The 25,039-nt window shown below is 39.4% G+C and overlaps 1 protein-coding gene across 1 annotated transcript; it reads left to right on the forward strand.

Moving 5' to 3' along the window:
- The first annotated feature begins 10,707 nt into the window (after positions 1–10,707).
- LOC146467588 (uncharacterized) lies at positions 10,708–22,618 on the forward strand. Its single transcript, XM_085125496.1, has 7 exons — positions 10,708–11,370; positions 12,059–12,153; positions 13,442–13,598; positions 16,230–16,293; positions 16,733–17,010; positions 21,035–21,242; positions 21,754–22,618. Exons 1-7 carry the CDS (start codon positions 10,774–10,776, stop codon positions 21,870–21,872), a joined length of 1,518 nt encoding a protein of 505 aa, XP_084981622.1. The 5' UTR covers positions 10,708–10,773; the 3' UTR covers positions 21,873–22,618.
- The last annotated feature ends 2,421 nt before the right edge of the window (positions 22,619–25,039 follow it).

The raw sequence follows: 25,039 nt of genomic DNA on the forward strand, positions 1-25,039 counted from the left end.
TTTATTTAAAGAGATAAATTTGAAGCGTATGTAAGAAGTCGTCTCAATACTACTTGCGAAAATGTAATAGCAAGTCATCCCAGGCTCGTCCGTCTAGCCCTGACTAGTAGTACGCGCTTTTATGTTTATTGAAACTTCCAGAGGTTGTTAAACTTATGTGCCCGAACACAAGGGGACCTGTCACTACGACATGTAACAGCGACAAAATCGCGGCCTATGCACACTAAGAGACGTATAGCAAGAACCTGTAGTAGAGACATATCGCAGCGATCTCACACATTAGAAAATGCGGCAGCTACAAGTCTCATGGACATGTCGAAGGACACATCCCGACGTGTGAGTTGACTCTGCGTGGCAATATTTTGTTAACGAATGCCACTCAGCGAGACAGACTCTCGCTGGGGTCTATGGACTTCGTCATACAAGTTTCTTGCTTCGTTATGAAGGGAGAAATTTGTTCGACAAGGGTCACGAATTTTTTGGTCCCTCGTGTTCAGCCACCTTTAATACATCTTTGTTCTTCTATGATTATTTAAGGCCCGGTTCATACGTCGAATTTCTGCCGTGTCGAATTCAATTCAATTAAGTGCGGCAGAAATGCGACTGTTGATTCAGACGTCGCACTTGTGCCGCACTTAATTAAAAGTCGATACTGCAGTGTCTGTCGGTCAGTAGAAAATATGATAAACCTAGAGTATCCAACATGGTGGACGAATATACGCGTGACCAAAATATTCTCCTTACTGCGCACTTCATCAATGTGATCATCAGAGCTGCAATAGCTCTCCTGCAGTACTTCCATGTAGTTTCCTGCGAAGATTTTCTCTACTTCAGATGAGCTTTCTTCTTCGATGGAATCGCGCGGGTGCCATGACGCCATTTTGGACGGTCAGCCTTGATTTACGCATGCTCAATACATTAACATAATGTATGTAAATGTAGCGAATTCGATTCAACACGGCAGAAATGCGACGTTTGAATCGGTGCCGCATTTCTGCCTGATAATGCGACAAGACCAGTCGAACGTACGGCAGAAATTCGGCAGCTGATTCAGACGTCGAATTTCTGTCGAATTTAATTAGTTTAAATGAATTCGACACGGCAGAAATTCGACGTATGAACCGGGCCTAAGATAACGACAAATTCCTTAGTTTGTCTGTGACATTTGTGTTTGGCAACACAGCAATAATCTATGGCTCGTAGTTCTTGATGTAGTACTTATTGAATCTTTTCAAACAAACTTAAAATCTGCTGGCCAGGTGCTATTTAGCTTGGCCCAGCCACTTAGCTCGATTAGCTTGCTATTTCCAAGTGGCTGTGCACTCTCCCTTAGTAATTTTCTTTCTTGCATTTATGTTAACACTATATAATTTCTGGGCACGTATAAACATTGTTGTTGTTGTTGTTGTTGTTGTTGTTATGGAAGAGTTATAGTTATGGATCAATATTCCCGAGTGAGTAATTTGGAATAAATCCACCCAATAAGCAACCGCTCGCATGGCCAGAAATTCGTGAGAGTCAGTTGTTTGAAATGGTGTCTCGCGAATCCATTCACTGGCGCAAAATGTCTGATTGATTGAAACGCTACCACGTGATTTAGATAAGCGCGGCGATGGGAACAGGGCGCATGCGCACGCAGCCTGGTTATAACAAGTAAAACAATGCCTTTTAAAATGGCGGACTTGTAAAATTCCTACAACGTGGTCTTCTGTACAGAAGTGTTTAAAGTTTGTGCAAGGGACGAACATATTCGTTTATCCCGACAACGGCTTGTTTATACTCCGTAGTGCTGGGGACAAATGCTCCTCCTAAAGAGCGCCCGAAACCTGCTGGTTAAGGAAGGAATACTAGAGCAGGTCAAGAGTATCATGGTCCCTTGAGGAAATTGGATGAGGCTCAGCTAACCTAAAAAAGAACGTAACTATCTGTCAAAAACTGGTTGCCATAGCAACATGAAAGCTAATGAACACTACTCTTTTGCAAGATAAATTCTCAAAACTTCCTGAAGTTTCTTAGCGTTTCCACAAATATTAAAAAATGTTATTCAGGCTCAAATTCGCCGCGGGTTAAATTCCCCCCCCCCCCCCCCTCAATCCGATCTAGAAAGGATTAAGATGTGAACCACTTCTAAACTGGCGAATTGTAAGCTAGTGGACGTATAGCGGAGCTTTTGTCTTCCAAAGAACTCGGTATGGAACGTTTAGCGCCGCACTGTGCTGTAGTTCTAAATTTTATGGCATGCGTTCACATGGGACGTTTTGGCTCAATTCAATTCAATTCAATTTTATTTTTCACACGTACAACGAGATTCAATACAATACATAAAAGACAATAAACATTTATATTACAAGGAGGAATAAAAAGTTGACAAAGAAAATGACTGAGGGAATGAAAATCGGCCTGATTAATAAAAACTTGCGACAGCTCGCTATATTTCTAAGGAAAGAAATTATATTTTATTACGTGAAAACAAGCTGTTTGGACGAGGTAGCAAAAACAAAGCAAACAAAAAAAAAACACCTGAACTTGACCTGAAGTCCATTTTCAAATGATTAGACGTTTTACTTTCACTTTCGTTGAATTTGGGAAAACCCCTAATCCGTTTTAGTTCAATTACTTATCCGTAAAGTTAAACAGACAAGCAACAATATATTCAATGGATTTTGGAGTCACCCAAGAAAACTGAGTATCTAGGTTTCTCCGAAATTGCAACCATGACGTATTTTCCCGAAGGGGTGGGGAGGGTGGGGGGGGGGGGGGGGAGGGGTTTCAATAAAGATGCCTGCAGGGATGGTCCGCCTGTAAGTCAACCCCTTTTTCTTTCATGTACAAACCTTTACCGAAATGGTACCACACACCCGACAGCCTAACTATGCGTTGTAATTTCTACCAAGAATTCTTGTCAACGTAAGTCCCCACCTTACATTCATTTCACAACATGATGAGCCCTCTTGAAAACAGAGATAAGACTCAGGGCTCATTTTGAGGACGTGCTTCCTTTGTTCAGCAGATCTAACAGGTTCTGGAATTAGTCCAAACATCAAGATATTTGTGAAAATCGCAAGTACAAGTAAGATTTCCTTTCAATGGATTTTAGAGTGACTGCTGGATGACCCTTTCCCTGCTTCCAGTTGCTCCCGTTGCGAGGAGTGAAACTCCAGTCTTGTGCCAGGTACAAACGCGAGATAAAAAAGCAGCAATATAAAAATTTCAACTGCTGTCCACTGAGTTGAGATGTTGTCCGAGTGAAGTGAGGAAGACATTCGGATAGAGTCTAGGGCATTTTATCATTCGCGGGAAATATTATGTTCTGTTGCAATTATACCCTTCTTGTCGTATTTTTTTAGCAAAGCAATTATATTTTGCGTCCCGTTACCTTTATACCAAATTGGTTCATGCGACAGACTGTATGTGGTTTATGTGCGACTGAAAGATAATTTGATCCGCAAACGGAAACTTTAGTTGATTGAAGAAGACTTGACTTGACTGAGCCTCCGTAACTTCAGGTAAAGCTATGACAGTGAAACCTGGAGGGTAAATAAAGAATACATAGAACTAGCAAGGACGTTTTTAATTTTTCTCTTTTTCATAGATCCATATGCAAAACTATGTAACAAACTATTTTAAATAAGTTATGTAAAGCTAGTAAATAGGAGTTAATGTTATTTTTCTCATATTTATATACGTTTTTTTTTTGTTTAATCGAGCTACTTATAATGTGATCAATTTTTAAGAAAAGATGGTGTGATGTCTCACGACTTTACCGACTTAATTAAATGTAGACGTAAGTTGTACGTCTAAAACTGTTTCCTTTAGCGTCTGTGAAATGGGGCGATGCCGTCATGATATGACGCCAGGGAATACGTTCAGCCTTGGCAGATTGTTACAGCAATTTTTTTTGGTACACTTGAAACAAACGAGAAAACGTTGGAAATTTCTCGGACTATAAGAAGCCAAAGTAGCCCTGCTCCTATTGATGACCATTTAAGTAAAAGCACAAACCTTTTGTTCGAGTTAGAAGAGCAAACACAAATTCTGTCAGAAATCGAGTTTCGTGTGCTGCTCGATCGCCTCCACCCTCCATCCCTGAAGAAAAGGCAGTTTTAAAGTTGAGTGACTAAAAGGACTATTGTTAAGGTTACCGTGTACCTTCAGGGGTGGCTTCAGTTAAACGGATATAGCGCCTCTCAGATACATCAGTCACAGATGCCCAAAACCCTATGTCAAATAAAAGCCTATAGAACTGGGTATTCAAATATTTCATTGCTTTTCCAAGAAAATAAATTCCCAGGTTTTCCGTAAAGTAGGAACTTGAAGGTCCAGGTCATCGTTCAAGAGTTCCAACTCAATGCGATTTTTATATTTTGGAAGTTTGTTTTTTTTTTCTCCAGGTCAGGATCTCAAAAGCCTAAAAAACGTGTCGGGGTTTTCCTTAATTCGATTTCGTTTAAAAGTTACAAAACATTTCAAACCTGCAAGAAAACCATGCGGAGTGAACGCACGGAAATGGCTCTCTAAGAAAGAATTTTTAGAGTTATCAAATTCCCCGAAACGTTTTTGTTGATTATACATTTTTCTAACATCTGGACAAATTTTACTGAAATCGGCCAAATCGTTGTTGAGTTGTAACTCTTGAATGTGTCCCTTGCAAGCGAAAATTAATATTTGAGAAAACAGCGCCTGAAAAAAAAATCTCGCTACACAAACAAGTACCGCCCCCTAACGCCTTCATGGAAAATTAGCCAATCATTTTGCAAGCTACTATTTCTACCGGTCAACTCCTGTGAAAATTTTCTCCCAGTTTTGAACGTACTCGCGTTCCAGAGTAATCAACTCCTTCACCATTTTGTTGGATATCTGCGGTGTTTGTTGTACGCGCACGTCGATTTTGTAATCTGCAATGAATTGATTATGGGAAAAAGAAAATGGGGACTGAAGCCGACCTCATCAAGCAAAGCTGTTGGGCCGAAGCAGAAGCGGTTGTGGAGGGTAAAATTATCAGTGCTACGGAATTATCGGGGAACCACCGTAGCCGCATGTATTGTCTCAGTCAATACGAAAATTCTTGCTGCTCTTCAGTCGAAAAGCCGGCGAATAAATCTTTTCAAGCGAAATTTTGTTGAGAATAGGGAAGTTTCGAAATTGCTTATCCGGAAAGTTCGGGTGAAAATTCGCTCTTGAATGAACGTCCCAAATTGTTTTAAATGCTGCAAATAGGGGGTAGCACTAATCTGCGGAACTGCAGACCCAGGAACCGCGGAACCAGCGGAACCCGCGGAACCTGCGGAACCTGCGGAACCTGCGGAACCTAGACAAATAACTAGTTTTTTTTTCTTTTGCAACTTACATACCAGGTATAAGATTACAGCTGATTTCATTGCTGTGTATAAACCTGGATTTTATTTATTTTTTAACATGATTCGACCAAGAGAAATTGAGATTTTCTCCTGATTCGACGGTCATGATTCGACCGAGAGGTTACCAAGCTTATCGATGAACTCGCAAAATCACGAAGGTTCTGCACGGAGACTTGAGGTGGCGGGTGATTTATCACCAATATTTGTACGGGAGCTCGATAAAGGAAACAGTCAACGTTCTTTTTACGAGGTCCCTCATTTGTTTCAAAAATCCGTACTGATTGTATCGGCAACGTGGCGAGGTGAGCCGAAAGAGAAGAAAAGGACGGCAATAACATTGGTCGTGGTATAATCAGCCATAAAACGACAGTATGTTGCCCTCAAGAATTCATTTCTCTGTTTGGCAATCACCCTCAGCTGAAGTTCAGAAAAGCAAAACAAGAAGCTTGGGACGTTTGGCAACCAGCCATTTCATATAGCAGCATATACTGGAAGAGATGGAATTTTGAGGGAAATAATTTTTGTATACGCTGGTGTAACTGCAAACTTTGTTCGACTTCAAACAAAGGAAAAATAATGAGTTAGACGTGCCTTTTTGTACATGAAACCAACGTGCAGAATCGATCGACACATTGTTGCAATGCTAAGCCGGGTCCCTGTAAAGGCATGAAACCGGTCTAGGTATATATTCATCCATATAGAGTTCCGGCTTGCTCCTTATCATCGCCTCTAAAACTTTGTTTTCTCTATCTGTTCCAATACCAGGGAAAGAAAAGTTTATGCTATATTGTTCAAGATATTGTTCAAGAAACCAAACATAAACAACACAAACACGAGCTTACAAGACAAGATTCTTTGCCGTCCTTTTCTTCTCTTTCGGCTCACCTCGCCACGTTGCCTATACAATCTATGGATTTTTGAAACAAATGCGATACTCGTAAAAAGAACATTTGGCTGTTTCCTTTATCGAGCTCCCCGTACAAATATTGGTGATAAATTACCCGCCACCTCTAATCTTCGTGCAGAACCTTCGTGATTTTGCGAGTTCATCGATAAGCTTGGTAACCTCTCGGTCGAATCATGACCGTCGAATCAGGAGAAAATCTCAATTTCTCTTGGTCAAATCATGTTAAAAAATAAATAAAATCCAGGTTTATACACAGCAATGAAATCAGCTGTAATCTTATACCTGGTATGTAAGTTGCAAAAGAAAAAAAAACTAGTTATTTGTCTAGGTTCCGCAGGTTCCGCGGGTTCCGCTGGTTCCGCGGTTCCGCGGTCTGCACTTCCATAGATTAGTGCTACCCGCAAATAGGAAACAAGTATCCGTTTGACGCTTGAAAGAAAACGTTTAAACAGAACCGTTTAAAAGAGCTGACTCCGTTTAACACAACGGAAATTACCGTAATACAGTAAGTCTTTGTGGAAACGCTACAAGCAAAAGCAGCGGCTTTCCCTTTACTAATTATCATATAGCGACGGGCGACGTGAGAAAAGATCAAGACATAGGACATGATTCTTAGTGTTATTTTTGGATGTTACTAAAACCGGAAAGGGAGAACCGGGAACGGGGAACGGGGAACGGGGAACGGGGAACGGGAGTCTGGGAACGATTGTACAGCGGTAATTCCTATAAGAATTCAAAATAGACAGTTCAGTCATTTATTTTCAGGTTTGCGGTTTGGGATCTGGCAGCACTTTTGCATGAACGCCGATCAAATTTCAATAAAATTACAATTCAGCGCCTTTGAAATCTACAACTCTACCAGGAGCCCATTACCCCTGACTCTACATAAAAATGCAAAATAGAATAAATTAACTCCTCGGCCAAAGGTTATATAAAAAGAGGGTTTAAACTCTTTTAACGTTTTATAAAATATATTGATGTTAACTACTGTATTTACAGATAAAACAAACTAACAAACACCAAAATTGCCACGAGATGAAATTAAATCTATCTCGCTCCCCAATCTCTGTCACGAGCGAATTGGCTACAAACAGATATTTACATCCGTTGATTTAAAATAAGTTATATTCTAAAATATCTTACTTAACGATGTGCCAGATTCCCCGGTTAACTTGCTGAAGAAAGAGAAAATATCATAATAGCAGTACAACCTGGGACAATTAAAATTAATTTTATAAAGGATGAGAAGTTTTATCAGCCTTCGATAGCCAACCGGAAGTAACTGTTCCCACTAAAAGCAAATATTGCATTGTTCTCTATACGCGCTGGAAAGTTGTAGATTTCAAAGGCGCTGAATAGTAATTTTATTGAACTTTGATCGGCGTTCGTGCGACAGTGCTGCTAGATCCTAAAGATTTAAAACCGCAAACCTAAAAATCAACTGTCTTTTGTTAAAATACCAGAGCATTTGAGCCACTACCGGTCAGTTTTTTTTTCTCGCTGGGTTTGGATTATTTTACTTTTGCTTAAATGAGAAAAGTGTGTCAGCTTAATCCAAGCTCTGCTCGCTCAAAAACGAGTAGAGATGAAAGTAATTGCTACATGTTTTGACTGACGATGAATCAATGTAGTCAATTATACCTGGGAAAGATTTGCAGCTATGTAAACGTCTGTGTAGCGAGAAGCTGGATGGTGTAAAATTTCGAGTTTCATGCTTCCCGTAGGGTGACAGTTTTTCGTGGAACATTAAAAAAAAAAACAACAACAACTGTATCGTTCAGTTACTTACCTAGGCCTTCAAACTGACAAAGTATGAGCGAAATCGATTTTTTGACCGTGGCCACGATTTCTCTGATTCTTACTGACAATCACTTTTAATTCCTGTTATGAAGTGACTTAACCCTGAATATCTGCCAAAAAAATCTAAGATAAACCTTAAAGGCGCTCTTTTCGTTGCATTAAATAGCCTATTTTGAATTCTTTTAGGGATTACCACTGTACACTCGTTCCCAGACTCCCGTTCCCCGTTCCCCGTTCCCGGTTTTAGTAACATCCGCTATTTTTCAACTGCTTTTTTGTTTTGTTTCCACCTGCCGAGACTTATAAGTTGTACGCACCCGAACACAAGTGATCTGATAATGTTCAGCCGCAAATATAAAAAGGAAGCTCATGAAGCACGATTCACGGACTCGCGAATTGAAACATTAACAAGCGCGTCTCCAAATATTCGCTTCGCTGGAAGATTTTAAGACCTTTACTTATTTTAAAGTGTAGCTTAAAGCTTTTGTCTTCTTTTATGTCAGTGTCGTACTCGAACAAACGTAAGTTCTTCCACTAAATACAGGACATTCGAAGAGCAAGAACGTGAGCGATTCAAGACTATAGAAGGACCGTTCGCGCAAATATCGCAACGGATGGTTACATCGGCAGCAATATGCTGTCAATCAAAGTAAAATTTAACTTCCGGTGGAAATTGCTTACATCCCAATTTCTCGGCAAATACTCACTCTTTTTCGAAAATTCTTTCTTGGTAGTAAGAACTTACTGGGAAGTTTATTTTTATCTAAAAAAAAAAAAAAAAATGAAAATCCAAAAATTTTCCCTCTGAAGGTACACGGTAACTTTAATGAGAGAAAACAGGTGATTACGAAACGCTCCTGAAACTTTTCATTTTCAATTTTCTATGTTCTGGCGTCGACTAATGGCCCAAAAATTAATCTACCCCATGCCGCTCATGATCACAAACGTCTATTGCAATGTAACTGCAACACCAGAGGGTATAAAAGACACATATAATGCTTCTTTGTTTTTCCGTTTAACCCCAAGGTGACGAACAACAGCCAGAGCGGGCAACAACTTAATTACATGTGATCTGAAATGGAAGTCAGTTGAACTGAAGAACCTGGTAACTTTCCGGCTTTAGAACTGTTTCAAAAAGCCGTTTCTTATCAGAACTAAAGATTTTTTTTTTTGGCACTGACTATTGTTAACGTTAGAAACAACGTTAATTAAGCATCAAAGACGTTTCGGCCAAACAACTTCGGCCTTCATCGGTTATTGTTAAAAGCCAACTGAATCACGGCTTTGTAACGGTTCACAGTTCTACGCGTGCTACGCCAGCAAAACGCAACGAACGGAAGCCGCGCATGTTTACATGAGGGTTTTGTAGACATTCGGGATAGCAATATGTTCGTTTCCCGCGTGGTTGTCACTTTGCCGTTAATTACCTCACGTTTTGTTACAAAGATTGTATAGCTCTATACTGGTGATGCATTAATAATTTAGTGTAAGTTTACATTTTGTTGAAATAATTATTTACCTTTTGAGTGGGGAGAAAAATTTGCATAGCATCAAAAAGTTTTGAGTTAACTTCTAATAACGTTTATATAAAAATAAACATTTTTAAAACCATTTTTAATTTTTATTACACTGTAGCAGTAAACTGTGGCCGGTTTGTTACAAGCCAATAGGTCAAATAACCGTTTGTGCCGTCCCCCCCCCCCCCCCCTCCCCACCTATCCTAGTTTTGTCATATTTACAACTTTTGGGACACTTGATTAGTTGTCTTAGAGAAAAGAAAAGACCATTGGCATTGATAAGGTCCTTTCCCAATAAAATGATTTCAAAAAAATACTTAAATCGACCAAAAATTAGAAAAGAAGGTTTTTGCGATGGCAGTATTGGAGGTACCGGTAAAATATAAGGAGTATAAATACATTAGAATGAAATCCTTTTTTGGTTTGGTACCTTCAATACAGGTGGCCGTGAAAACCCCCTCTGATTATACAAAGAAAGCTAAAAGCGCGCGCCGGGATAATTCGCAAAAAATTGACTTGACCTCCGAGAGAATTGTATGAAATTCATTACCAGCTCTCTCCAGTCCTGCAAATTGTTGTCATGACGGAAAAGATTAAGTTTTTTGGCGCTCATCAACGTCTCTCCACAGAATTACCTATCACCTTCTACAGTTTTTTTCCCGTCACGTTTGACAGAAATTGCTCGAGCCCGGAGGCTAGACGACGGCGCTTTTAAAGATTTGAATAAATTTGGTAGAAATAAGAAACGCGGTTTGTACTTGGGTGGATGGGCCAACGTTGGCTTTTCTTTAAGTTTAACGTCTGGTTCACAAGTTCAGCGTAATTCGTGACTACAACGGTACGACTACACCTGAAAATGAAAGCAAATATCTTTTAGAAACTTTTGAAACCCCTGCGTTACTATATATAATCTATGAATTTGACCAATCAGCTTACACGATGCATAGTAACGTAACCAAATTACAATTAGCGTGCCATGAGCGAATAGCTGTCAAGCAAATTAACTTACGAACGACGTTTATGTGACCTGCACCGGCTGTCTTTTGCGCTTAGCATTAGTAATTCAAGTTTGAATTATTTATTATTGTGAATGTCGATTAGCTAGTCTATTTATAATACTTTGAACTACCGCAGTCTGAGACTCAAGTTTTCAGGAGTATTTGAAAATCTCCTTCGGCAAAAAGAAGCAAAAATGTTTACACTAACTTTCTTCTTTCTGCTAATTTTATTCTGCGCTTGCAGTTTTGCACAAGATTCGGACGAATTCTTAGATTTAATTTTGTCAGAACTTCCGATTTCGACATTTTCGCCGGCCGATCGGTCAAATTCGTGCCCAGAAAAGCTTGACGCCTCTTGGCTTTTAAGACCACCATTCGTGACGATGCCTAATCGCAGTGGAAGTCGTAATGGAAATGGTGTTCAAATAGGCGGCATTTTGCACGAAGTCTTAGATCTCTCCCTAAGAAAGTGTTGCGCCACACTAGACAAGACAGCTATCAAATACAAATTCCAAGCTGCAGATAACAGATCAATGTTGCATAAAGACATACTGTATGAAGAAACTGACCTTATTCTTCCGGTACAAAGCGATGACAAAGATAATTACAAACGTTATCTTCCTTACCTAAAGATACTGGAGTCGCCTGGAATTGTTCTCATTCAGAGATCTGATTCCCAGTATCGGGGTAGCAAGATTTGTCTACTATGGAATGCAATCAGCAGTTGCTGGCCAATTGTTGTGTCAACCCTTTTGCTGTCCCTTATAGCGGGGATATGTGTTTGGGCCATGGTAAGTGATTCTAATATGCCGAGTAACAACAAACTCACGCGGACACCTTTAGTTAACAGCATAATACGCATGCATAATAACCTAAGACGAAATCCACCTTTACGTTTTCGAACAGGTATTAACTAACGTGAATATTGATCCCAGTGGTCTTAATTTATCATATCTTTATTGCTGCATGTGTTAATCATCAAAACAATACGGCCTTATGAGAACCGTTCGGTCATAATTTGCATACTTCTCAGTGATCTTGAAAATTTATTCTTTTCCTCAATCATTCTAGCCAGCCAAACAACAAGATATATATCCGAAACATTATTAGAGACTTGAGAGACCTTTTTTTAAGCAGAAATAAAACAAAAACCTGACCTCGCCTTGTAAGGTTTAAGGAAGTTCTATATTCATTTTTAATATATATTTAATATTCTTTTCGACGCTGTCATTAAAATGCACCGTTAATAGAGGAAGAAGAGATACTTTTTAATGGAACCTGTCAAAATTGCAGTTTTATTTCATCTCGGCCTGTTAATTCTTTTTTCAACGTCTATGAGAATAGCCTTAACCATGTAATTCTGTGAAATAAACCTCTTTTCAGATTTGATGAGCCCACAATAGCTAGACCATAAAATTAGAGTATGCATACTTTTTACATTTGTTCTGCGGTGTATTTATTATTTAACTTGGAATTCAGGAAACCAAGGAAAATACTCAGGAGTTCGGCAGCCCATTTTATCGCGGAGCTTTTGATGGCTTCTGGTGGGCCTTTGTTACCATGTCAACCGTTGGGTAAGCATATATGTTCTAAATAACATTACTAATAGCAGATCGTTTTCTTTTACTTGCAATATAAAGCAGTGGACAGCTGCGGAAATTCGATGTTTTTAAAGCCAACTATTAGCAAGATAGTAAAGCTCGGTAGGAACAGCAAAATTACAATTTTAGAATAAGACAGTTTTTATCAATTAATTTTACAGCTACAGTCTTTGCCCAAGTTTTAATTTAAAAAAAATAACTAGCTTGTGTACTTGAATTTCTCTGTATTTTAACTTTTCCTTTGTTTCAATTATTGCCTGTCTCCTGAGAAGAATTTGAGAGAGGGGTAGGTGGTAAGTAGTGTTAGTTCTCGGTATACGGAATCCCTAGAAGGCGACCAATAAGAGAGCTGTATTCAGCACAGGTGCGAAATGAACCAATTAGATTACACGACATTTATACTGCATTCCAAAGTGATGATGTGTCCTTTTCTCGTACATGCATAATGAGATGTTTTAAATTTTATGTACATAATATTCTCAGATGAGTACCGCAAGTGACAATATTGACAATTCAGATTTAATAGGAAGTTGTTCTGTTGACTCTGCAACCCATGGGCCCGTTTCTCGAAAAACCCGGTAACTTACCGGGCCCGATGAATACATTTTTAAATGTTTTTTCGCCGATTGCACAAAGAATGAAAGGCACGGTACTTCGCCAATGTTTTCGTAGAATTATAAGATTTTAAAATTTTAGTATTCAAAGCTAACAAAAAAATGACTTCTGTTAAGTAACATATTTTTTCACTAAAGACACTTATCGGGCCCGATAAATTACCGGGACTTTCCAGAAACAGGCCCCAGGCTCCCTTCCTGATCCCGATAATAATGTTGAATGTCGTAAAAGACCATTACCGTGCGATTGTGAGAATATTGAAAATGATGCATTGTTTAGTGAATGACACAGGTGTACTCGGAAAAAAGGAAATCCGAGTGCTCCTTCAGAAAGTGACCTAGTTCGATGCTCTACCACTGAGCTATAGGAGACTCGTGGGAGCTAATGCAATTAAACTAGATTCATGAGACAAACATACGTTCAAAATACCTCATTACATCATTATAGCTCATTATGCATGTACGGAGAAAATAATACGTCATCACTTTGGCACGCGATAAGTATGTACTCTGATTGGTTCATTTCAATCACGTGTGCTGAAAATGGCCTTTTGATTGGTAGTCTTCTAGGGTTTCCTTATATCAAAATCAGCCGGTGAATATACTACTTCACTTTTCTCAGTACAGAATTTGATTAATTTTCACAGATATGGTGACAAGATTCCAAAGTCCATAAAAGCACGGCTGTTCTCTGTATTGTGGATAATGATCGGTATCACTTTTTGTTCTATGCTAACAGCCACACTGTCCAGTGCTTTGACTAACGTCACAGTTGAGAGATACGATGTGCTTGCAGCAAAGAAGGTATGGTACTTACAAGGAAGATTTATTTTTTTGTTACTGCAATGCAGTAAGGATCGTTTACTCGAGCGAAGCAAGGAAATTGCGAGGCCCTCCAACTATATGTGCTTTATTTAAGCCGTTGTAAATGACAGATATCTTAAAATCACAGCCACCTTAGAAGCTCGATGTGCGTTTGAAAGTTTTACTATGATAAAAGACCTTTGGAGAAAAATGAAAAGTGGTAAGTTTTGTTTTTCTTGACATTTTAACGAAACGATAAAATCGATTGGGTCTTAAGTTCAAAACGCCCTTAAAGATTAAGTTTGCCCTTAAATAGTCTATGTTAAGTAGATTAAATCTTGAAAGTTTCGTTGGCAAGTGTGCGAGTACCAGATTTCGAGAGAATCGGCGTTAAATAAAATCAAAGATGTTTGAGTAACAAGGAGAAGAGGCATTGGTGGGCTCGGGGTATTGAAACTTATATTGTGGGAATGGAAGTTGAGTTGAAAATATAGTCCAAGTTGGGGCAGTTAGAAACGCTGAAGATAGCATGGGCAAATTTGATCCGCGCGCTCTGACATGTGTCTGTTTGTGTAAAATATCTAAGTGGCCAAGTTTCTTCAATGAAAATAAACAAAAAAATGCTTCTCTAATGAGAAAATTATTCAGATTAATTTTTATCCAAAAAGCCAACGCGTACAATTTTCGCCATGAGGCGAACAACACGCAAGGAATTTGAAAGAATGGCGTGTCAAATTTGAACTAATATATAGAAAAAAGAGTGCAAGTGTTTCATCAGGCCAAGCTGTTCAAAAAACCAAGAAACAGATGAGAGCAGGATGCAAAGGCGGAGTGCTTTTTTTTTTCGAGGTGCGTTATTTAGAAAAGAAAAATGTTGCTGTCTTACAGTTGTAATGAGTTATACAGGAATTTTGTATGTTGTTAATTACCATTGAGACTGATTTAACTTCAGGTGCCTTGATCAGTTTTTTGAACTATTCGGACGTGTCTTGATCAGTATGTTCATCGAGCATCAACATTCCTACACCTGACCAAATTGGAGTGACCTGATTGGGTCATCAGCTCATTAATAATCGACGAATTTGAGAAGCAAATTTATTGACCTGTGCGGAGCACGTTTTTTCGCGGAAACTGTTATGAATATGAAGAATCGGTCCATCAAAATAGTATTGCAGTAAAAATTGGCAATCAAACCAGCTATTTGTTTGACACAGATTCCCAGAAGCGCTCAAACATTTTCGACAAAGTCCGTGGCGCCTGTGACGATTTGTGATTCATTTGGGATGGTAGATTCTTTTCCCTTAGGAAAATGCTACAATCTGTCCTCGAAGCGTAATTTCATTGCTGTAAACTCTAGAATTTCCTCTGTTTAAACTGTCGAGTATTTCCTTATTCTTCTGCTTAAGCGTTCAAAAATGTTTGTTTTCGTTATGAAAACGGCGTATTAGAGTATTAAAACTTTACGCGTGAACAGCACAGCCGGCCATTTTGATTAAAATTTGATATTTTATTAGTGGGCATGGGACAGGAGTCTTGAAGAAGAGTCCCATATCGTTTCCTGTGGTGATGAATCGGGCGAAATACCAAATTTTGATATTTGCGAACATCGATGCCGAAACCAAAGCAGGAGAGTCGCTGAATAAAGATAGCGAACCGAAAACTAACGCAACTGAGCCCAAAATGAGCCGGGTGAGGAAAGAGTTAGCATTATAATCTAAGACGACGAGGAGATTGGAAACTTCCAGAGAAAGCAGGTCATGAAGAACACTGTCAAAGGAAGTAAGTGTGCTGTTCGTTGCCTTTAAGCGTGGTACAACGATCGATATGGCAAAACACTGGAGTTGACAAGCATCAACAAAAACCAACGCTTCCGACCTGTTGAAGCACTTCTTTCTCGAAAAACATAGAAGGAAATGACTTAGAGTTTGACTAGAAGAACCGGAAAGGTGCTCTACAGCTGTCTACAAAAGTACAGCTACAACTGTAAATACGACGAGCACCGAGCACCGGCAGTTGTTCTCCCATCTTTTTAACTGTTCCACTTAGAACTCTTGCAAGATTAACATTAGTTTCCCAAATAGCAAGTGACTTTCCATTTCATGACAGTGTTAAAGTGACAATGACTCTGTTAATGGAAAAATGAAATTACAAGACTTAAAGCTTGGGACGATCATAGAAACGCGTGATTGTTTTGAAAGTTTGTTTTGAAGTTTTGAAAATTTAATCAACGCATAACCGCTATTTCAGATCTCTAAAGGCTGGTTTCCATATGATCGCAGATCGCAATAAGGTCTGCGATCATATGGAAACCAGCCTTAAGAATTACACGTTTCTATTAAAATGCATTGAAAAGTATTGTATGAACATATCATTCATAATGAAGATTTCCAGTAAAATCAGAGCACTGAGGTCCGAAAATTTAATAAACTGAAAGTTTCGAACATTTCGAATTTGATGCGTACGTGAGCAACCCAGCTCAGTGTCGCAATGTCAATTATAATTTTGGAACCATTTACAGAGCGCAAAGTGAGACAGCAATACCGCGTGATATAAACGTCTCTCGTGTAAGACAGAACTATAGGGGAATCGCATGGTTAAATTTTAAACATCGGATTCCGTATTGTTTCGCAGATTGGCGTCGTAAGGGATAGTATCGCCCTTCAGGAAGCAGTAAATCTTGGTGTTAACCCAACAGGTCAGTCTAGTGATGTGATCTCTCCACTTATTTATTCTAGTAAAGTACTTCAACCAAAATTAAATACTGTATATGCAAAGACAAAGGCTGAGATCTAATTAAGGACGTTTCCACGCATATACGTCAATCAGCTATGTTCTGACATCTCGAGGTCGTTTTTACAGTAGCGTTTTTGAACCGAGAGTGATATTCGTTCGAGAAAGCAGGGAATTCGAATTAATCGAGTTCGAGTTAGCTGATGGTAAATGACTGAAAAAATGGGGTCAGACAAAGCAGAAATCGGATTTTGTTCGAGTTAGTGGAGAGTTCAAGTTAACCTATACCTCGAGTCAGAGGGGTTTTTTCCCTAAATCGGATATAAACCTGTCTCCGACTCTGGCTCTCTGATTCAAGCAGCCTCTCACTCATCGTTTAAAACTTATTTTCTACAAATTTATAGTCTTTGAAGACCTAGACGAGGTCCACGATGCTTTAGTTGAAGAACAGTCAGTAGATGGAATTTTGGAGGAGATGTTTACTTCAATGGAATACCTGAAACGAAAGGAAAATCCAGGGATAGCCATTGTCCATTTGTTTGAACAGAAACACGGATATGGAGTCGCATTCAAAAAACGCGTTTTTGGAGGCGACATTTGGAGTTGCATGAAGAAAGTCATTACATTTGTGAGAGATGATGACATTTACACTGTAACACGTAGGCATCAAATTAAAAGCAAGGTAAGATAACTTAAGGTTGTAAGTTGAATTGTACAGACTTCGTCTTGGGAAGAAACGACATACTCGGGAAAACAAAACCAACTATTTCCCTCAGGACCATAGATATTACGTCCTTTACGGTCCGCAACGCAAAGTGACGACGTCATATGACGTAGTAATCAGGATATGATTAACCAAATGGCGGCCATCTCGGATCCGCCATTTTTAATTTCTGGATCTTCCCAAAACTACGTATACGTACAGGAAAGCGCCAAAATTGAACGAAAAAAACTGCCTGTCAAAACTTGGTTTCCATGGTGACATCGAATTCAACCAACTCTAAACGACCACATCAAAAAATTTCCCAGAAAAATTTCTGAATTATTCCTGAACTTTGAGGGTACTTGCTCAGCTGAAATTAAAAAAAGCCGCCCCCTCCCCGCCACCGGTCAAGATAGGGAAATGTTTCTGTAAAGATCGGATGGTAAGTTGCTTGTTAAAGCATTTAACGAGAAAAATTAAAAGTAACGTTATTCGACGTTTCGATGTATCCAACATCATTATCGAGAATGGAGAGAACGTTTAATGTCAGAGTTGCTGAAAGAGTTGAGTTTGAATAATTAAATCTCATTCGATGGTATTCCTGCGCATGCGTGCTTGATTTTTTATGCAAATTAGTTAGCAGAATATCTTCGCAAGAATCGAGTCAGACTGCTTCGTCGGCTAGTCGAAAGGTAGCTCCTTTCACCATTTTAAAACCTTCAGGGAAAATTTGAACTACGGAGCTTTTTCGGAAAGCTTGCAGCTCATCGCTGATAACACGAGAAAAGGACGAGAAGCCCTTTCTCGGTGCCCGGCATCCTGTTTAAAACCGATAAAAACAACAGGTAAACGGAATGGAGTCTTTTATTCAGATCAAAGAATCATGTTACGACATTTATCAATCGATAATAACTTGATCTCAAAAGTTTGACAGGCTAAAGCGTCATTTTACAACGTTTACCAGGACTGTGTTAGGAGCGATGATAAGTTGATCTCCTAAACTTTGACACATTTTCACACTTACCCAACACATCTAAAAAAGAAAACCAGCGTGAAATGATACTTACAGAAAAAGTCATATCCGTCCTCTCATGAACGATGGTTTGAGCTCTTGTATAAACAACATTTCATAAACAAGGCAGTCAAACTTATTCCGGCACTTTTTGAGGCCCGAAAAATTGTCCGCGATGATTGATTTCTCGACCCCACATTGTTTCAGGTGTTTCCCAATCGAACGTCTTGAGCTTGTATGTGCGTTAATAGAGGTGTCGATTTGTAAAACCGATATGATATCGATATCTATCAACGCATTAACGGATATGCAAGCTCAAGATCTTCAATTGGAAAACACATGAAACAACATGTGGTCGTGAAATCAACCATTGCGGATAATTTTTCGGTCCTTCGGTCCTTCGCTTCCCTTCAGTGTCAACTATATCTCTTTCTTATTCTTCTGTCTCAATAACTTCAATTTCTACCCATTGCCTACCATTACCCACCTTTATAGCTCTTTATGATAAGAAACCAATGAGTTACCTGTGGATAGTATAGTGCACGTGTATAATAATTTTGCTCAAGTTGCGTTATATATTTTGTTGCAGAAACAAACATTGTTTTGTCAATGAAGTCAACTTACGTTACTGCTTATTGTATTCTTTGTCATTTACCAGCTTTTTAAGCCGATTCAAAGCAATTTCGGTAAGTTAGCGTCATTCGGCTTTCTACTGCTAAGTGTAACGAAAGGCCGAACAGTATTTCAGCCATGCCCGAAGCACGAAACGGAATAAATCCGTTGAAATCATCCCTAGTGTCCCAATTCCTTCGTAGAATCAAAGTAGAGATGCATACCTATCCTGCCAGCGCAACTCCGACTCAATTGAAGCCGTATCACGCTTGCTGTAGAAAGATTTTCTTCAAGTCAGCTCGCTTCTGAAATTTCGAAAGACCCGCGGCCAGAACGCCATGGACACATTGAACGTTCGAACAGCACGCTGGGTAACAAAAGTTCCCTGGCTCGGGGGGAACAGCGGCCAGTTGTCCACAGGCAAACAGATTTGTTCACGGGGTCTCCTCGTGTCCTTTTTGTCAAGATCGTCTAGGGAACATTGTTTCCATCGTCGACCAATCAAAATTACTACCGGACTCTTCAACCTAAATTTCCGGTACAGAATCAAATATATGGACAACCTGTTGTCCTTTTTCCCGGAAATTTGGAAATTCCGAGAATTTTCCGTTCCGTTGGTCATACCATTTCGCCAGATGTACAGCCCCAGTTTCTTACGGGATTTAAAAGTTTTCCGTTTTCTGAATAAATTTGCAATTCAACTCATTTTGTTTGTGTAATGTGGTCGAACTATCTAGGAGTTAACGTCGTAGGAGCGGCTTTTTATTTCTGGGTAGTCCGCCGTTTCTGTAGAAGTTGGACGAGTTGAAATAATTCTGAGGCAGCATAAATGAAATAAAGTTGTATTTTCAGGTGACTTTTTCGTTATCGTTGGGACCTGCAGAGACGATAACGACCACAACAAAAACGTCAGAAAACAAAAGTGTTAATTAGCAAAACTCTGGCTCTGCACGTTCGTTATAAACTTTGTGCATTTCTTTGTCTCATCTACAAAACAACGACGTGTAATCACCATTCAAGGTTTTACGGAGAACGTGAACGAATGATGATTTATTTTACGACGTTAACTCCTGGATAGTTCGACCACATTACACAAACAAAATGAGTTGAATTGCAAATTCTACTTTGATTCTATGAAGGAATTGGGACTCTAGGGATGATTTCAACGGATTTATTCCGTTTCGTGCCTTGGGCATGGCTGAAATACTGTTCGGCCTTTCGTTACACTTAGCAGTAGAAAGCCGAATGACGCTAACTCACCGAAATCGCTTTGAATCGGCTTAAAAAGCTGGTAAACGACAAAAAATACAATAAGCAGTAACGTAAGTTGACTTCATTGACAAAACAATGTTTGTTTCTACCATTTTACACAAATCCCTTGTATTCAAATACAAATCCTTATAACTCAACGGTTCTCTGATATTGAGCTTAGGCTGCCTGTGGTTCAAGTTAAACGATTACCCAATCTGATCCTTCCTTAATTTGCAAAAAAAAAAAAAATAAATAAATAATAATAATAATAATAATAATAATAATAATAATAATAATAATAATAATAATAATAATAATAATAATAATAATAATAATAACATATTTTGCAAGATGACCATTTCAGTTATAAAAACTGCTATTCACACTGCATACATTAAAGTTACGTATATAAGATCAGTGCACATGAATAAATTATTACTTTGGCTCAACTACTGGCGGCGTGGGGATCGTGCAGGTATGAGGCGTTTGATGCTTGCGGGGAGGCCCGGGGATTCAATGCAAGATTTGTTTATCCCACCCACCCACCCACCCTTCAGTCTCACTCTGTGACCGTTGTCGGATCGCCATAATTATACCCAATCTTATAGCGGTGCGACAATGGACGCAGTGTGGAATACTTTATTATCAACATGGGTCCTGCGTTTAAAAAAAAAACTAGATCTAAAAAAGTTATATAAGAAATCGAGAAATCATTCATATGAAAGGAGATAAAAAGACTAAAACTAGAATTCACGTACAATTATTAAAAATCTGCTCCTTTCTGTCGATTCCAATTTAACCTTATCAATAACTAGTTTGTTCTTATTCCTAATATCATAATCATGAATACCATGTCGTTTAAGTTAGAAAAAAAAAAAAAAAAGAAAACAGCCGACTCGAACGTTCTGCTACTTTGGCTGCTGAACACTGATTTCAATGTATAAATTTATTAGTTATATATTCTTTGTTTACTCTATCTTTACTTCTCTCTTGCATTACTTACCAATCCCGTTCTGCACAATATTTCGTAGGATTCATCAATGGCTTTTAGCCGTGGTCTTATCAATTTTGGGGATGTTCCGAAAACGTTTATTAATTCAACTAAGCTCTCTTCTTTTACGATGACAGGAGCCTACCAAGGATCAGAGGCCCAAAGACGCGGGGTCACCCAAAGCCCAAAATATTATAGATCAAAAGTCACCAGTTTTCATTGGAACTGTCACTGGCTTGTGTGGAGCCGCCCTTATGTTCTTTATCATTAGCATGGCGCTGAAGTGCTTAAGGAGAGGGAACGTCCACCAACAAAGTTATGACCTTGAAACAGGACGTGTACAAGGTGACTGTAGTTTATACCTTTGTCACGCAGGGCCATGTTGAGTCGCAGATGAATAAAAGCTTTGTTCTTGCACGGCAAGCCTCGCCCAGACGCAAATTTAGCGATGCGAAGCTTGCCGGGTTGAAAACGAAACTTTTTATTCTCCTGAGACTCAATATGGCCATGCTTGACACGGGTCTATTGTAGTGGGAAATATAAGGCGCTGCATCAGTTAAACTACTGGGTTGAATTGATGCCCAGTCCACAGCTCTTGCCTAACACAAATATCGAGCTCTTAAGAAGAGACCAAATACCTCTCCCCACTAAGCCTTATCTAAGTGACATTACAATTAAAGCGAGTTGCTTGGGGAACTCGTGATAATTTCTAAGAGGGATCATGTGATGCCCTGGCATTACGTCGTGGAGAAATAGGAACGCTGCAAGTCAGCATTTTGCACACAGTCAGTTCCCTTCAATTGCAACTTTAAAGTATGTATATGTCTTTTTTTTATTTATTTATTCTTTTTTTCAGGCGAAATCCCTCATGGAAATAGCCTTGGCAATTTGGAGTGGCTGTGGGACCCAAGTCGTTTGGAATTTACTATAACTGAGCTAGCTAAAGGACCATTTACGCGACACAAACTAAGATAACGCACAGATCGGAACGACACATGATCCTTAGAATTCTCTTGATTCTCGAAAAAGGAAAAATTTAATTTTAAGCAGCTAAATTGTCTCAGATTGAAAAGCAAAGAAAAACGTACTTAGTCCAGTCAGTCTGTAGCTCAGTCAGTGGTCAGCGAGAAAGGTTGCCGCACTATGCTTCGTAAGTCGAATATTATGCTTCCTGTCACCATCCTGAACTAGACTATTATACCCACGGTAATTCAGGTTATGCAGTAATTATATCCTCCTTTCCCTGAAAAACAAACACAATTTTCGTTTTAAATTTGTAACACAACGGTTTTAGCATTATGCACGAAAAACGTGTCAACCCCTATCTTAAATAAACCAACAAACATGCCTGTAAAAAAGAGAAAATAATTTATTTAAAGAGATAAATTTGAAGCGTATGTAAGAAGTCGTCTCAATACTACTTGCGAATATGCAATAGCAAGTCATCCCTGGCTCGTCCGTCTAGCCCTGACTAGTAGTACGCGCTTTTATGTTTATTGAAACTTCCAGAGGTTGTTAAACTTAAAGGTGCCCAAACACAAGGGGACCTGTCACTACAACATGAAACAGCGACAAAATCGCGGCCTATGCACACTAAGGGACGTATAGCAAGGACTAGTAGCTGAGACATATCGCAGCGATCTCACACATTAGAAAATGCGGCAGCTACAAGTCTCATGGACATGTCGAAGGACACATCCCGACGTGTGAGTTGACTCTGCGTGGCAATATTCTGTTAACGAATGCCACTCAGCGAGACAGACTCTCGCTGGGGTCAGCAACCTTTAATACATCTTTGTTTTTCTATGATTATTTAAGATAACAACAAATTCGTTAGTTTGTCCGGTGACGTTTGTGTTTGGCAACACAGCACTAATCTATGGCTCGTAGTTCTTGTTGTAGTACTTATTGAATCTTTTCAAACAAACTTAAAATCTGCTGGCCTGATGCTAATAGCCCAGCCACTTAGCTCGATTAGCTTGCTATTTCCAAGTGGCTGTGCTCTCTTCCTTAGTAATTTTTCTTTCTTGCATTTATGTTAACACTATATAATGTCTGGGCACGTATAAAGATTGTTGTTGTTGTTGTTATGGAAGAGTTGTAGTAAGTTATGGATCAATATTCCCGAGTGAGTAATTTGGAATAAATCCACCCAATAAGCAGCCGCTCGCATGGCCAGAAATTCGTGACTGTCAGTGGTTTGAAATGGTGTCTCACCAATCCATTCACTGGCACAAAATGTCTGATTGATTGAAACGCTACCACGTGATTTAGATAAGCGCGACGATCGGAACAGGGCGCATGCGCACGTAGCCTGGTCGTAACAAGTAAAACAATGAGAATGATGATTATTCTAGAAAGTGACGCAGGCATACTCGGAAAAAAGAAATCCGAGTGCTCCTATCAGGAGTCGAACCTAAGACCTTCCGATTACTAGTTCGGATGCTCTACCACTGTGCTACAGGAGACTCGTGGGAGCTAAGGCCATTGAACTAGGTTCATGGGACAAACATCCTGCATACTTCTAGGAAAATGGCGGACTTGTAGAATACCTACAACGTGGTCTTCTGTACAGAAGTGTTTAAGTTTGTGCAAGCAGTAAAAGGAAGGGACGGACATAACCGTTTATCCATCAACGGTGGAATGTCTTGTTTACAATACAATACAATAATACAATATTTATTATGCCATATACGACAATTACATATGGAAAAAAAAAATGATGAAAATTGACGAAAGAAAATAAATGGCGAGAAAACCTGAAAGAAACCACGAGGCTTATAAAGTCAGGCTTCCTCACTTTTAAAAAATAGCTATCTTATATTAGAATTACAATATGGACCTATGATAATTAACTTTGACCGCGCACACGTACACACACACACGCACACACATATTAAGTAAGTTAGTTAAGAAATACAGCCTTACAGAAGTTAATACCTAGAGAGAAGAAAATCTTTAAGCTTTCTTTTAAAAGAAGCGGAGGAGGGAGAACTAGTTATGTCAGAATTTATACTCCGTAGTGCTGATAGAGAGCTACACAGCATGTGTGAGGACAAATTAATGCTCATCCTAAAGAGCGCCAGAATATGCTGGTTAAGGAAGGAATATCAGAGCAGGTCAAGAGTGTCATGGTCCCTTGAGGAAACTGGATGAGGCTCAGCTAACCTAAAAAAGAACTATCTGTCAAAAGTTGGTTGCCATAGCAACATGAAAGCTAATGAACACTACTCTTTTGCAAGATAAATTCTCAAAACTTCCTGAAGTTTCTTAGCGTTTCCACAAATATTAAAAAATGTTGTTTAGGCTGAAATTCGCCGCGGGTTAAATCCCCCCATCCCCCCTCCCCCCCTCCCCCTCAATCCGGTCTAGAAAGGATTAAGATGTGAACCACTTCTAAACTGGCGAATTGTAAGCTAGTGGACGTATAGCGGAGCTTTTGTCTTCCAAAGAACTTGGTATGGAACGGTTAGCGCCGCACTGTTCTGTAGTTCTAAATTTTATGACATGCGTTCACATGGGACGTTTTGGCTCAATTCAATTCCATTCAATTTTATTTTTCACTCGTACAACGAGATTCAAAACCATACATAAAAAACAATAAACATTTATATCACAAGGAGGAATAAAAAGTTGACAAAGAAAATGACTGAGGAAATGAAAATCGGCCTGATTAATAAAAACTTGCGGCAGCTCGCTATATTTCTAAGGAAAGAAATTATTATGAGAGGTGTTTGTCATCGTGGTTGTTCCCTCGGCCGTCCGCCTTGGTACCGATCGGCTGCTGTGTTGTTTGATCGTGAGCATCCACGCTTCCGGAATTTCAATTCCATTATCCCTATTGATGTTGTCAGGGTGAAGTCTTATGTGAATAGCCTCTTTAACCCTACGGGTGTACCAATGTGGGTCTCGGTCAGAAAATTAACCTCAACCCAGAGCGGATAGTGGCCCGTCGCATTGCTGTGTTCTGAAACGGCGGAGGATTGGGTTCGAGCAAGCCGTATGTCTCTATCGTGTTCCTTAATCCTTTCATGCATAGATCTTCCCGTCTCTTCAATATAGACCTTGCCACACTCACAAGGAATCTTGTAGACTACTCCGTCTTGTTTTGCAGGTTGACAGTGTCCTTAGGTCGCACTAGG

The sequence above is a fragment of the Pavona decussata genome, unplaced genomic scaffold (assembly GCF_977016875.1).
Source record: "Pavona decussata unplaced genomic scaffold, jaPavDecu1.1 SCAFFOLD_134, whole genome shotgun sequence".
NCBI lineage: Eukaryota > Metazoa > Cnidaria > Anthozoa > Scleractinia > Agariciidae > Pavona > Pavona decussata.